At 29.5% G+C, this 15,589-nt stretch overlaps 3 protein-coding genes across 6 annotated transcripts; 2 read left to right on the forward strand and 1 right to left on the reverse strand.

Annotated features, from left to right (window-relative positions):
* The first annotated feature begins 177 nt into the window (after positions 1-177).
* Positions 178-8,456, forward strand: Tgs1 (Trimethylguanosine synthase 1). 3 transcript variants are annotated; one of them, XM_068762244.1, is made up of 11 exons: positions 178-235; positions 320-455; positions 544-688; positions 1,090-2,462; positions 2,940-3,147; positions 3,933-4,230; positions 4,310-4,472; positions 5,217-5,377; positions 6,061-6,236; positions 7,173-7,295; positions 7,657-8,456. In XM_068762244.1, the coding sequence occupies exons 2-11, from the start codon at positions 322-324 to the stop codon at positions 7,750-7,752; spliced, it is 2,877 nt and encodes a 958-aa protein (XP_068618345.1). In that variant the 5' UTR covers positions 178-235; positions 320-321; the 3' UTR covers positions 7,753-8,456. The 3 variants fall into 3 exon arrangements, with proteins under 3 accessions (XP_068618345.1, XP_068618347.1, XP_068618346.1); XM_068762246.1 differs by having other exon boundaries at positions 4,325-4,472; XM_068762245.1 differs by lacking the exon at positions 178-235 and having other exon boundaries at positions 295-455.
* A 3,056-nt stretch (positions 8,457-11,512) lies between these two features.
* On the reverse strand, positions 11,513-12,836 carry SmF (small ribonucleoprotein particle protein SmF). 2 transcript variants are annotated; one of them, XM_068762462.1, is made up of 3 exons: positions 12,778-12,836; positions 12,466-12,668; positions 11,513-11,985 (listed from the first exon to the last, which is right to left on the reverse strand). In XM_068762462.1, exons 2-3 carry the CDS (start codon positions 12,638-12,640, stop codon positions 11,894-11,896), a joined length of 267 nt encoding a protein of 88 aa, XP_068618563.1. In that variant the 5' UTR covers positions 12,641-12,668; positions 12,778-12,836; the 3' UTR covers positions 11,513-11,893. The 2 variants fall into 2 exon arrangements, with proteins under 2 accessions (XP_068618563.1, XP_068618562.1); XM_068762461.1 differs by lacking the exon at positions 12,778-12,836 and adding an exon at positions 12,747-12,771.
* Positions 12,837-13,488: 652 nt separating this feature from the next.
* Positions 13,489-15,128, forward strand: LOC137919246 (phosducin-like protein). The gene has a single exon (XM_068762263.1). The coding sequence runs from the start codon at positions 13,655-13,657 to the stop codon at positions 14,453-14,455; it is 801 nt and encodes a 266-aa protein (XP_068618364.1). The 5' UTR covers positions 13,489-13,654; the 3' UTR covers positions 14,456-15,128.
* The last annotated feature ends 461 nt before the right edge of the window (positions 15,129-15,589 follow it).

The raw sequence follows: 15,589 nt of genomic DNA on the forward strand, positions 1-15,589 counted from the left end.
ATGTTCTAAATAATAAAATATCAGCAAAAGGGTTTTCTCGATTATAAAACTTAAACGTCCATAATTAAGTAATAGGTTTTATTGTATTATTTCTTGTGGCTTTCTTAAATATTTAAGCACTGCCTTAAGAAATAAGAAATCTCTTAAATTTTGAACATATCAACACTGTATGTGATATTGTCAGTTGGTTTTCATTGGATTTTGTTTCGATTTTTGTTAATATATTTTATAAAAGGTTCATTTAATATGTTTTTAGTGTAATATTAACCGAAAACTTTTAAGGAGTTTCATTTACTTAAAATTAAATCAATATTTTCAGTAATGATGTCGGAATATTATGATCATTATCATCGATGGGAACCACTTGCTGAATTCCATTTTAACGTTGATGGGGAGGAGGATATTTATGATAATGAAAACTATGTTTACTGTCTCTGTAGCAGAGCATTTATTAAGTGAGCCCAAAAATTTTATAAATTTGTTTGAAATGTATTGATTTTTACTAACAGTCAGTTTATAGTGTGTTTTTTATGTGGCCCTTAGGGATGGAGTTAAAACATATTACGTGAATAAAGAAGATATAAGTGAAAGTGATATCGAAGTGTTACGTGATTCTCACTCACAGGATTTAGAAGATCATTCCCATGTTCATTTTTCTCTTGATACATCATATAAAGTGAAATGCGAGGTAACATAGTAAAACATACTTTTATTGAAATTCTGATCATGACTAACTTTAAATCTTATGTTTATCTTTAAAACACCATTGTATCCATGTCAAACTTAGTAAAATTTAAGAAAAAGAAAAGCTTTTGATCCTTAAAGTGTGGGCTTTACTACACTGTGTAAACTTTGTTAAGACAGGTGGATGAATAAGTAATAAAAACTGGAAGATACTGGACATGAGCTAAGTAAGGTCAATCATGACAATATTTGGTGGAGCGTTGCTAGATTTGAGCCTTGCAGTTGGTGTATAGCAGTTGACATGACTGTTGATATTAAATATTTATTATTGATTTTATTAAATAATATTTATTAAAAAAAAAAACAGTACAATAATAACAGCTTGAATTTTTAACTATTTTTCAGAAAGATGAAGGTGCAAGTTGTTATTGCAGTGCTTCCCACACTGACAATTACTGCTCCACTGATGAACATGATGCCCAGTTACATGGTGTCTCTAGCAATGCTTTACAGCCAAGTGACAGTGGAGCTGATCTCACATATCAGGACTGTCAATCAGATTACACAAACCATGATAAAGTAGAAAAAATGGACCAAGATCTAGATGGGTGTGAGTATTTAGCCACAGAAAACTATTTATCTGAAGACACTTGGGATAAATTCTGGGCTATCAATGGTGAAAGACTTATTTGGGCATCATGGATAAAGAAATATAGTGATTACATAAACCCTTCATATTTAGATGAAAACCATGATTTGCTGTTAAATGAAAATTCTGTATCGAAGCCACAATCTACTGATCCTTTACATGTTGAACAGATTGAGCCTCAAGCAGAAAAAGATGATTGTGTCAGGGAAAGAAAGTTTTCCTATGATTCAAAAGTGAATCCATATAAAAAAGGAAAAGCTGAAAGTGGAGAGAAAATTGACAAATCAAGTGACTCCAGCTATAACAAAGAAGATGCGTGGTTACCTTTAAATAGGAGACGATCCTGTTCTGAACATGAAAGAATTGTTAGTCCTCGGACTTTTGTAGGTACAGACTCTATGACAAATGTCACTAAAATGACACTTTCAAGTCATGATATCACTTCAAGTCATATAACATCTGAATCAACATCTACAGATGATTACAGCATTTCTTCATCTACATCTGATGACCAATCGAATGATCAAACCAGGATTGCTAATTTAAATGTTGATGAAAACATTGATCAAGAGTCTGAGGAAATGGACACAGAGCAGTATTGGCAGTTGTTGTGGAAGAAACATTTTGGTGAACAGTATGCACTGCATTATGCAAATTACATTGAATGTCATGAAGCAAATAATGTAATTGAAAATGTGCCAGCAACAAATACAGACCCTGTACTTGAGAAAAAAGTTTCAGAGGCAGAAATAGAAAACAGTGAGGGTAATTCTCAAGAAATGCCTTCTGTCATTGAAGTGCAAGAACAAGTAGATAAAATAAATCTTGAAGATAAAATGACAAAACCAAAGAAAAGGAATAAGAAAACAAGCAACAAATATATTGATTCTGTTGGAGTTTTATTGCAAAATTTACTTAAAGAACATCAGCAAAATGAACTAGAAGGTAATGTACCTGTAGAGGGTAGTGATGGAAATGAAAAATCTAATGATGCCCCTCCTGCAGAGCATAACGAAACAAATCCTGATGCAATTACTACACCTTTGAGTAACAGTAACCTTCAGAACTGTAGTTATGATGGTGGGGATGACGACCCCCCTGAAGAAAAGCCAGTATCGTTGAAAAGAAGGTACTTATAGTATATTATTTATTCCTTATATAGTATTAATTTGATTAAGATCCCTCTAAAAAACATAGTGAAATGCAAAGAAATGTTGTAGTTGAAACCATATTTGCTTAAAGTTATGGTTTAATGAGTTATTAATAGATAAATTATAAACACATGGTTATGTCATCATTGTCTCACTCATACAAACAGCTATATAGCTACCTGTCTTCCTCACCCATTCACATTTATAAATTTTGTTGCTACAAGTCATTTCTATTAAATTAATTATGTATGTAAACATTTGATCATCAGATATCTGTTTCTAATAAATGCATTGTATTTTTAAATACATTATTTAAAAAAATTCATATCATTTCTTAATAAAATTTCGATTTTATTAATTTTAAAATGCTGTTTATGTGTGCTCTGTTAACATGGGAACTGGCTGTAAAAATTGCAATGGTCAACTGTGTTATGTATTTCTGATAATCTTTTCAGCCATGAAGTTGATGAGGAAGAAGTATCATCTGAAAAAATCAAGGCAACATTTGAATTAATGGGTTTCTGTTTACAATCAGAAACTATGCCTAAAGGACAATTAGTGTATAGAAAACGCATGGGGAGACTTCGACCACCGCGTTACAAGAAATTTGGGGTATCAAAAAAGACATATTTTGATGATGATGGAAATCCTTGTATGGCGAAAGTAATTATTGTCATATATTATTTTATGAAATATTTGCTTAACAAACTTTAATTTTCTCTGTTTTTGTATTGAATGTTTATCTGTTTTTGTTTTAATTATTCAATACATTACACACATTCAATATGTGAACCACAAAAAATTCTCATCACCCTTTTTTGACATGCTGGAATTTCAACTTCTTTTGTTAACTATAATGGTTCCTTATAAGTTATGTATGCCGTTATTATTCTCAATTTACAATGATTAACATCATAATTTATTAACTACATTTTTTAAATAAATAATGGTACATAAATATATTTATAAACCAGTGACTCTAATGATATAAAGATTGATAGAGAATTTTCCATTTTAAGCATGTTATTATTTAAAAATTTATGAGATTGTTTTGAGCTATCTCATCAATTTTTAAATTGGTTTAAAATTAGTATTTAAAATACATTATAAATATTAAAAATCGTTAACGTTTTTAAATTCATCTTTTATTATTGACCACTATATGAATTATTTAGTAATGGCCATAAGGATGCCTGGTGATGATTCAAATTAAATTACATTCAATATTGTATGTCTATCCATTTTATACATTTTAAATTATCTAAAAAAAATTGGAGATGTCCACCTGATTACAGCTAACCCATCATCTAACTGTCCAACAAACACATTACAATAACAATTAAAATAACATATTCTGATTTTGTTTATCTAGTAATTGTCAACCTTATTTTAGAATAAATTTAACTACGTGATTCAAATTATATTTCAAGAAAATTACTTAAAAACAGGCTAGTGAATTCCAAGATGAAAAAGAAATGCAGACTGATGATGATTGTCCAGAAGTTCAGTCAGACAATGAGAAGCTCAATCAAGAAATTATCCAAACTGATGTTGTTAAAGAAGCACTTGATACTAGCAATTTCGACGTACAAGAAAAAGATACAGAGGAGATAAGTGACTCTAAAAAAGGTACAGTGGAGGAAGCTGCCGCTGTATCACTACCTCCAGACTTGGACAATTCGTTCAGTGATACACAAGAGAAGAATGAAACAGAGAAATGTGCCGAAGGAATAGTAGACAATACAGGTAATGTAATACAGATGTAACTACAAAAAAATCCTCTGAAATTTTATTATGATATTTTTTAAGATTGAATAATTTTTAGTTCAACCACAAACAGATCAAACTAAACGACGAAGAAGACAAAAACGATACTCAAAAGCTGATCCATCAGGCGAAAGATTCGATTCCTCCGATATTCCGATTGAACTTAAGGGTGAACCAAAAATGCTGAAATATTGGAAGAAACGACATTCTTTGTTTCATAGGTAAACTATTGCTTTGTTCATTCATTCATGTCAGTCGATGGATGTCTTCTGCAAGGCATAGGACAAAGATCGCCACAATTACCGGTCCAGCGTTGCTCGCATCCAGTGTCTTTTCATGACTCTTAAATATATCGTCGGTTCACCTAGTATACAAGCTCGTGGCTGTTTTTATTAAGATAAAATTATTCTTATTTTAAAATTGGAATTTATATTAATATCTAACAAAATTAACTTTCCTTTGGCATATTCGAGTATCATATAACATATAAATTTATCTGGGCATAGTTATTTAAAGATTAATTTTAATTTACTTAAACAACTTTGCGATAATTTTTCGAGATAAATTATTTCAAATATTTATTTTTTACAGTTAAACAGGGTGATTGGTTATAAGTCTAAAAGCTTTAATGTGTGTATATACTCAACCTTTTAGTAAAAAGCTTCAAGGATTTTACACATGTTTCCAATTGCCATGCGCAAAGAGATCATTCTGAAATATGTTATTATAGTTAATTATTTGTTACTATAATTTATTGGCATGTGACATGTCGATAACCATTAACAGTAAAAATATAGCTTTTACAGCCTTTACACTGCCGTTTTGTATCTTTTACAGCCTTTAGACAGTCGTTATATAGTTTTTACAGCCTTTATACAGCCTTTTTATGGCTTTTAAAGCTTTTACACAGCCCTTTTATAGCCTTTACCGCTATAACTGTTCACCCTATATTGTTGTTTTGACAGGTTTGATGAAGGCATAAAACTGGATCGGGAGAGTTGGTTCAGCGTGACGCCGGAGAACGTAGCGTGGCACATCGCCAGTAAATTCGCATTTGACACTGTTGTTGATGCTTTTTGCGGCGCCGGCGGTAATACTATACAATTTGCTCGTACTTGTAAAAAAGGTATGTAATTATTAAATAAATGTTTGTTTTTACTAAATCATTTGTTGTAAATCTCTTAATATACGAAACATCTTGCCAGCTAGCATAGGTAATTTTTTAAATTTTTGGTGAATGTTTTCTGGACCAATAGGCGTCCCGCAAAGATCGCCATGATAACCAGTCTCCAGTTCGCATTTAGCAAGTTCCTGTGATCTTGACTATGTCGTAAGTCCCATTAGTGAGGGCCTACCCATGCAGCGTCTACCAGCTCGTGTTCGCCACTCGAGAATCTTTCGACTCCATTAGACATCGATTGCGCGAGCGGGGCAAGTATTTCTTCGAGCTGATCTGCAGCGCAGCTTCGAGCATAGCCCTCTCCGTTGTTCTCTGGTTGACCTTATACCTTCTTGTAAGATCTATCGTAAACGACCACGCCCCTGATCCATACGTCAATACTGGCAAAACACAATGGCCGTTCATAACACTTGGGCTATTTTGGACAAGAAAATGTTTAGGACATATTTAAGCGTGAGTCCCACTCACTGAAACATTCCAGGTGGTTGTGCTTGTTGTATTGGAGTAAATCCAGGATCTCTTAGGAAAGGGGATACATTAAATAAGTTTAAAAACCCTGGACTAAATATGTATATAAATAATTTTACTTAAAGTAAACAACCATTATGATGTTATTAATGTATTTGCAGTGATAGCAATAGACATTGACCCTTCAAAGATTGAAATGGCAAAACATAATGCATCAGTCTATGGTGTTGAAGAAAATATAGAGTTTGTTGTGGGTGATTTCTTCAAAATGGCTCCGGAGCTCACTGCTGATATGGTGTTTCTGAGTCCACCGTGGGGTGGCCCCAATTACTCTGAGGTATGTATATGATTTAATATGTGGTTCCGGGATGTATTACTAAAATCTAAAGAGTGTGCATATGTCCCCAATAAATAATTCTTATCCTACCATTTTTAGGATTTTGTGTTAAAGATAACCACAATATGTCATTTGCTCCTACTTCTTACAATTATTTTCTTATTGTTCTGATTATGATATATGTACATGATGTATACATGAGGTGAAGTTGTTTCACTGTATTACTTGCAGCGATGTCACATTAAGAGTATTTCAAAAAGAAATGATTTTATAGCAGTGTAACTAATGTAGTGAAATCAGACTTTGTTTTATAATACTGACAGTAATGTCTACTTTATAACAGACTCATTGTAGTTAGATTGCTGTTTTTAGATATCCTAGTTAAATATACCAAAAGCTTATCGGCAAATGTACGAAATCTTCAGTTTTTATAACTACTGGGGATAAGTTATAAGTTTGTTGCATACAACCAAGATAATTAAATAAATCCTTAAGGAACACTGGTATGGACGAATAGTGGACGAATTTAAATTTATGACTAAGAGACGAGAATATTTAAACATATGTTTTTTTACATATTCTAATATGGTACCTTGATTTTCGTTGGATGCAAGTAGCGCTTACAGTGAGCGTCTATCGGCTTATATGATGATATTCATCATCATCATCGATAACGCTTCGGTTGTTTGGTTAAGATACAAAAAAACTCATGCACAAAAAATAGCGTTAACTGCTTTTACAGTGATTTTTCTATTCTACTATCAACAACTATGTATTTACTTAATGTTATACATAACTATGTTATACATAATAGTTTCTAGTTTCAAGTCAATTATTTACTTACATAGTTTTCCACTGTTTTTCTTGTAAGCAATAATAACTGAAAATTTCAAATTTATTTGACAGTTTCTTACTTAATTATATTGTAATTTTCAGAACTTCCAGTATGATATAGAGACAATGTTAGAACCAAAACCAGCTTCGGAGCTGATGAAAGTTGCAAGGTCAATAACTTCAAATATTGCATTATATTTGCCAAGAAACACTAGATCCGATCAGGTAAGAATGTTTTGAAATTTTTATTAGCAGGATTAAATCTAAATCGTGAGGCACCTGTCTCACTTTAAGGTAAAAAGAGTTTATTGTTAAAACTATTGGAATTTCATCATTCCATTTAATTACTGAGACTCATATTAATACCGAAAACATTAAAATACATATCCAATGCCTATATACACTTCACATAGAGATAAGGTTTTTTTTTTCACAACAATGATATTTTTAATTTTGCATCCAATTCAATTTATTACTAATATAACTTATTCAGTATCATGATAAAATATATTTCAAGTTTTATAGTTACATGGAATATAGTATTAATTTTATGAAGTTGCCGATTCTTTTTTTTTTACTTTTACAGATTTTAACATTAGCACAAGAAGCTGGTTGCTCAGTAGAGGTAGAACAGAGCTACCTGGACAAAAGATTTGTAGCTATTACCGCATATTTCTATTAAAAACACATTACATACATATACTGAAATGTATATTTACTATTACAATATTGCACATTCTTGGATGTTAATGTGTTAATATACCTAGGAAGTAAGTTTTATCCTTTGATGATATCTTAATGATTTATTTTAGGTAAATCATTTTACATATTGACAAATTCAATTAATATATTATATGTGAAAAACTTTCAATGTTTGTCTCCAAAAATACTATAACATTTAAAAATTAAAATATTTTTTTTCTATCTTAGCCAGTTAGCAAATGTTCAACAGTATTATCGCATTTATTTTAAACGATGTACAGTACCTTTTGTATTGTTTACAAATTACTTTTTATTTTTGTACAAACTATGAATTTCTCTGAAAGATTTTATTTTGTAAATGGACAATTGTTAGCATTTATTGCAAATAGTTAACTGTCTACTTGTTGTACTTATTACTAGAAATTTACATAAAACTACTAACTGTGACTGTCTTTTACTTATTAACCATTTGAGTACACCGAGGCTTTGTAAGTGATAGTGAGTGACATTGTCTGTTTTAGGAAATTAGGACTTATAGCAGCCATGATGATGAAGAGTACAAGTATCTCCAATGACACTACTCTTGATATTTTTTGGTTTTTCCACAAAAAAAAACTACGCTATTAATTCATTTGGTAATTTTAGCATCTATAAGAAAGTTCTCCAGCACTCAAATGGTTAATATTCAATTTTTGACTTTAAAATTAGACAATTTTACTCCTATATGTGTAATTAGATTATTAGGGATAAATATTAAAACAATTTATGCACATGTCACTTATTGTTTCAATGTATATGTAGACATGTAATAATGTATTGTAATTCTTTGTAAAATCTTTTAAAGCTATTGGTGTTTAAAATATATTTTAGTTTATTACTAAACTGTGAGATGTTATTATTACTAAATAGTATGAACAAGATTGGGTAATCGGATCCATATTTATCTATAGTCAAATAGATGGTTTATTATTAGAAGCATTTTTGTAAAATTTTTGTTGAAGCATTAGTTATTCCAATATGTATTTTAAAAATAAATAACGTGGAATAAAATAATTAAGAAGCCTTTAATCAGCAACTATTTCAGTTGTTTCTAAAACAGGTCTCCCTGATGTAATATAAGAATCAATAACTTGTATTTAATATTCCATACCATAAACCTGAGGAAGTTTAAATACTGGATTTATGATCCCATGATATAGAAGCCTCTTCCATAATTTCGTATAAAAATTACTTTGGCCAAATGTGTATCCGATTAACCAATCTCTTTATAATAATATTGAAATTTTAATTTTTACAATCAGTATCAGAAGCACACCACCAACCTTAATCCACTATCTAACAACATGTACTGTTAACAGTAAGAAACAATATACTTTCTTTTATCATGATACTATGGTGAAATTATCAATACTTTTATAAAGAAACTATATCGGCTTTTATTGTTTTGATAATTTTTTTTTTCATGTAAATTCCCATTTATCATTATGTATTTATAAAGTGTTACTTTTAAGGACGGCTCAAATATTAAATGTAGAAAATAAAGATATGATAATGTAATTGCTTGCTATTCAAGTTTGCATGTATTGAGTCTTTGATAATAATGGGACCGGTGTCAAACTATATTTTAAAGGTTTTAATGTTTATTTCAAAAGATTATTTGGAAGATTTTTTTATGTCTCCAATATCTTAAATTCATATTTAATCAGAAATATGTTCTTATAATATTTACTGGTGAGAACAGTTTCAGCTAATTTAACAAAGTACATTATTGAATTTAGTCATTGATCTCAGCAAATTTCTGAAACCTTACTTTCAGGTAGCAATAGAAAAAAATGTTGTTAAAAGTGTTATTTCCATTTTTTATCATTGAAAGTATCTATTCTAACAATGAAATAGAAATAGTAATAAACGTTAATTGGATTTTCCTCTTTTAAAATAGAACATGAATGCTTTGAAAGAATATATCACGCTTAAATGAGGTTTTTCGAAGTCAATTTGTTCTTTGAGTTTAAAACAGCCCCAATTCCTTCACGCAAGGCACGAAATTCCTTTTAGAGTATTATTCCAAATCTACATAGTAGGTAACGGTTCCTAGGATTTTACTAGATTCATATTTACTTTAGAATAAGAATAAATATTGTTACACCAGTTTTAAACAGATAGCATAAAATAATGCAAAGTAAACATATTATTTCGGGACCAGAAAATATCTAAACAAAGTTAATAAAGGCATATATGTTTGGGAATTGGGGTTGAATATGTTATTGTCACTAAACTTCTTTTAAAACTGTCTCTATTTTCTTAAAAAAATATTTATTAGGGAGATCTAAGGATATTTTCACTTGCTCTCAATGTAACGTAATTCAGTAGTTTTATCTGACTATTCATAGGATTAAGCTACGCACAGAAATGATTTTTATTTTGCTAAAAATAAAAAATTATACTAAATGTATTAAAGTTTTCTAATTTTGCCTAATTTTGTTATATTTCATGACTATCACATTGTATGTTATGATCAAAGATTAGATATTTAGATGGATATTTACCTAGAGTGATTTCGGGTGAGAAATTATGAGTTACTAATAGGAAAAAGTAGAGTACATGTTCTTAATCAGTAGTTTGTCATTTCGTACAAGCATTTATAAGTGTCCATGTCGCTCAGCCTTGCATATCATTTCATAATAAAAGACGACAATTTACTTATTTTATTTAAATTTTAATTAAGTATGCATCTAAATATTTTTCAGTATAATTATTTGTGATAGTGTCTTTTCTGTAAAATAGATATATTTTAGTTGTACACATTAAACTATAAAAAATAAAGATTTAAGCGGTAGTACAAATTTGTCTGTATTATTTTGTAATTTATTTTCTACGCATATTAAAAACCGTTTATTTATACCAAACCGTTTTTACTGTATTTAAATAAGTAAAAAATAATGTTTTTTTTTCTGAACAGAATATTTTCTTTTTGTCTATGATATTATCTATATTTGCTATACATTTGTGTTTATTGTTGAGAAATTTGTATTTTATTTACTATTAATTTAACATCATAGTAAATAAATCATAAAAGTAATCATTTGTCAATGTATGTTTGTTTGTGTATCTTGTCAGGATCTTAAAATTTTATAGTTAATTTTTAAATAAACATTTCTAATATATCATTGAGTTGTTAACTGCGAACTTTAACGTACTCTCAAAACAAACTGTATTTTGTATGTAGATGCCAGTAAAAGGAAACTGAAATAAGAATAGTTAAAATAAAGTTATGATTGTTCAGTGAATTTTACCTGTAGGCTGTTTCATGATAAATGTTGTGATGTCTATAAATACTTAATGGAAAATAATCTTTGTCTTTTATTAAGTTTATGGCGAAAATCCTAAGAAAAACGGAATTAATGTAACATTTTTTTAAATTCAACTTCTTGTAAATCTGATAAATATGATGTAGTAGATTATTAATATTTGTAGAGGTTGGTTGCTTTTACAGCTTCATCGGACTCAGGCCTCATTGACATGGAACCCATAGGTATTAACTGTATTTTAGAGTCATTCTCTAAAATACAGTTAATACCTAAAAAATATCTAAAAATTAAATAAAATAAATTTCAGGTGTTATTAATATTTTACTGTATTGGCGTAATAGTAATTACCAAATATATCAATTTACGAATTAAAGGAAAAATTATCATTTCTGCTTTAACACCATACTGACAAGAAGAAGAACTAACAAACTGAAAATATAAACAATTTTATTTTTTTTCTATCCACACACTATTGAGAAATTAGTTTTTCAAGTTATTTGTACTTTAGCCATTTATCGCAAATGAAAAATGAAAACAATGCAAAATGAATATAAAGACACATTATTCATGTAAATTTTTTGATTTTGACAAACCAATGTATGCAAGTTCATTGGTTTGTCAAACTTGTGCACACAATAACAAATAGAGTATCCAGCAAAATTAAGCTAATAAAAATGCAGGAATGTAAAGAACTTACAATAAAATTGCATTTTCTTTAATAGTTGAAATTGTAATTAATCTTAACTTTATTCAATACAAACTTATAACTAATGCAGTTTTAATTTTAAATATATGAACTAAATAAGGCTAACATCATTCCTTCATTTCTCCTTCCTCATCCTCTTCTTCTGCACCTCTCACATAGAGGACATTGTTACATCTTATAAGTACTTCGCCAAGATTACCTGTAAACAATTTTACATTTGTTTGTAGTTACAAAAATTATGGTACATTTAACTGTCTGAAAAGAAATATTGAGGAAATCTTGTAGGCCACCAGCAAGGGATTACTGAGCAAATTTGAAATAATGTTCACTAATAAATTTTATGACTTTAGTGTTTAGCTGTGACATCATTGCAATGGCATTTTGGCCTTCCAAATTTTAAACTGAAATAGTACCCAAATGTGTTATGAAAACTATAGAATCGTAAAATGGTGACAAGACATCTGGAGTAATGGAGATGTTTGGTTGTTGGTGTGATAAATTAAATTTAACTTGTAATAATCCGAATTTTGGAAACAGAGTTTCTTACTACCCTATGACTAAATTATTTATTATTTCTAAAACCATTGTTCTATATAGGATATAGTGTACCATATTTTACATTTATGAGATAGCCAATCACCCGTAAAAACAATATTGTTAAATATTTGTGGCCATATACCTGTACAGTTTCCGTCTACTATTTCTTCAGTATTAGCTAGTTGTAGATTCATGTAACCGTCAGCAGATACTAACAATCCTTTATATTCATGGCCCCATTTAAGTTTAACAAGAACAGCCTTTCCAGTGAGGCTGTTGAGGAAAGGTTTGGGGTTAATTGGCATAGCCGCAGCCATCTTTACGTATTGAATAATTATTTCTCTTCTGAAAGATGAAAAAGTATAATAGTGTGTGACAAAACAATAAATGCAATTTAATACGTGCAATAAAGTAAAGATTTACACCATCAGTTACTAGGAAAACAAATTCTAACCTGAAATATCAATATGCCGCCGTTTTGAGTTTAATATACAGACACAACATGTATTGCCGTAACATAAACAAATTTCATCAATTGTTTTATGTTAATTATTTTATAAATTTATTAAATATTTTTTAAGTTAATTATTATCTTAAAAAAAGTTTTTTAAAATTTTACTTAATAATACGTTTAATATTTTCTTTCAAAGATTTTTTTCTTGTCGCTATATTAAATATTTATAAATTAAGAAAAATATTGCTAGTTATAAAAAGTAATAAAAACTTACAAAGAACTAAATGAAAATAGAAATAAATTTGCATAACAAAACTTTTCTATGCCTTTGAGTCATTTTTTAAAGTATCGGTGTGTAATTTATTGAACATTATTTTCACGTTGTGCTCTATAACTGCAACAAAATATATTCAAATCACAATAAAAAAATGCTTTTCTAAAATTTTTACCTAAAGAATTTTCTTCGCCAAGATTTGTTACTTTAAACAAAGAAATAGTTAGTAAAAAATAAATATAAATTAATTTATTTAAAAGAATTGTTTACTAATTTCAATCAGTGCGTAACCGATTAAATTATAATGATATCATTTATTCATCGCATTCTAAAGCGCATAATCAGTAAATCGTGTAGGTAAATACTTAGACCTTGTAACTAACTTTTATACCTGGTAATATTTTTTCCTCTTGCCACCCTGAGCAGGTACAAATGCTAAACAAGATTACAAATAGAAGTCTTCTCAATAGTTCAGTGCGTACTCACTTTGTATTGTTTGCGCTCGTGGTTGAGAACTACTACAAATTATTATACTGATAATAATAATTTGTATCAAATAAATTTATGACATTTTAGAAATATTTCAATTATTAAAGGATTATAATGGCTACTCTAGACGATAAAATATTAGGTGAGAAACTTCACAATTACTGCAGTAGCAGTGAAGATGAAGGATCAGATGATGAAGAAAGAAATGAGGATAGAGATTCTTTTTTGAAGTCATCTGAGCCAGCAGCTGAACCTCCGCCAGTAAACAGTTGGAACGGATCGGCTAGTAACACGGGACCTAAAGGTGTTTTGGAAGATTGGCGGAGGTACAAACAATTAGAAGCTGAAAATCGTAAAGAAATGGAACTCGAGCGCATTGCTCTTGCCAAGAAATTAACATTGTCTGTAAAAACTGAGCGAGAAGAACAACAAGCAAAAGATAGGGAAGAGTTGGAAGATGAGTTAAATGAACTGTTGGACGAGGAATTTTTAATGAAATACCATCAACAAAGAATGCAGGAATTGATGTCGAAGTTAGAAAAAACACCTAAGTTTGGTACGGTTATTACATTAACCGATCAGGAAGAATTCTTAAATGCTATTGATAAAGAAGACGCCAAAGTCACGGTTATTATCCATATTTATAACAGTAAGGTGAGTGCATGTACTGCCATGGATGGATGTTTGAACGTGTTAGCTGGGGACTACCCGGCAATAAAGTTTTGTCGTATAGAAGCGGATATAGCGGGTTTAAGTAAACATTTTCGTGTTGATGGCGTGCCTGCCTTATTAGTGTACAAAGGAGGACAGATTATTGGTAATTTTGTTCAATTAGCGACAGAGCTCGGTAATGATTTCTTTGCTACTGACGTCCAGAGGTTTCTTATAGAGTATGGATTGATTCCAGAAAATTAATTTTTTAGGATATTAGTATTTGTGTGTTTCACTTGTAAGAATATTAGATTAGTCTTGCTAGTTGGACTGGCATTTGAAGAATTTGTATGTAGTAATTCAATGTGCTGCATTTGCAATTCACAAGTGTATTTTGTGTTAAAAATAACTAAGAATTTTCTTAAACATTTGCAGTATTCCTATTCCAGTTATTATTTTTATTGCTAAGGTCATAATTATAAAACAAAATTATATATGCAGAATAAAATAGGATCTTAAAGCAATTTCTTTAAGAGAGGGATTGTCTATTTATAGCACTCATTCAATTTTATTTCATAATTGTAATAGGAGTCGGCAGCATAAAGTGTAATGCATTCTAAAACAAGAAACACCTGTTAACTCTCTGCTATTGTTTCTTTGTCTAAATATGTAAGACAACTATAAAATCTTACAACCATCAAACCTTATAAGGTTGTCATATTTACTTTAAATTTTCCTTGTAATAATACTATCTAATTTTCGTAATATGTAATATGCAAAGATTTAATGTTCAAATGCATTGTTTTCTAAAGTAATTTACTATAAATAAATTATGGGGCGGCTTTAACAAGTCACCTGTAAATAAATCATTATAAAGATATCAGACATATGATGTTTCATAAGGTGGATGAGAACCTTGTTAAAGCCATTGGAAGTTTGGATGTTTTCAACAGCTCAGTGGACATTCTATGATTAAAATTATGTTAAAATTTAAAAGGAACTAGTTTTGAAGTTCAACTCACAAGTTCATGTACTTAACAGTCTACCCATTTTGAACATGCATTTTTAAATATTTTCTCGTCATAAAAAGCATAACTATAACTAACAATTTAAAGTAAATATGCATTTAAATATCTGATCAGCAATAAGTGATACATTATTAAAATATATAGAAATTCATTAAAGCCTTAGACAGCCTTAGAGAATTAAGCAATAGTAACTATGATTCAAGAATAAGTATTTTTGAGACTTACTGTAATATTTTTGATAATTTTCATTATTGTTCATTACCCAAAGATTACATAATTTTTATAATTTTGTTTTTGTAATTGCATTTATTAGGATACCTCAATGTGTTTCAAAGTACCTAGTCTTGTACATCATTTTTAACAAACACTT

Source organism: Battus philenor, unplaced genomic scaffold (assembly GCF_028537555.1).
Source record: "Battus philenor isolate CCGP_79_NKW_IND1 unplaced genomic scaffold, ilBatPhil1.0.hap1 SCAF_16, whole genome shotgun sequence".
Taxonomy (NCBI): domain Eukaryota; kingdom Metazoa; phylum Arthropoda; class Insecta; order Lepidoptera; family Papilionidae; genus Battus; species Battus philenor.

Excerpts from the sequence above, each read along its gene's own strand:
- LOC137919246 (XM_068762263.1), top strand. The coding sequence starts at position 13,655 with ATGGCTACTCTAGACGATAAAATATTAGGTGAGAAACTTCACAATTAC.
- Tgs1 (XM_068762244.1), top strand. The coding sequence starts at position 322 with ATGATGTCGGAATATTATGATCATTATCATCGATGGGAACCACTTGCT. Across the intron at positions 4,231-4,309 it reads AGGAATAGTAGACAATACAG|TTCAACCACAAACAGATCAA; the intron begins GTAATGTAATAC and ends AATAATTTTTAG. Across the intron at positions 6,237-7,172 it reads GTGGCCCCAATTACTCTGAG|AACTTCCAGTATGATATAGA; the intron begins GTATGTATATGA and ends TGTAATTTTCAG.
- SmF (XM_068762461.1), bottom strand. Across the intron at positions 11,986-12,465 it reads AGTAGACGGAAACTGTACAG|GTAATCTTGGCGAAGTACTT; the intron begins GTATATGGCCAC and ends AATTGTTTACAG.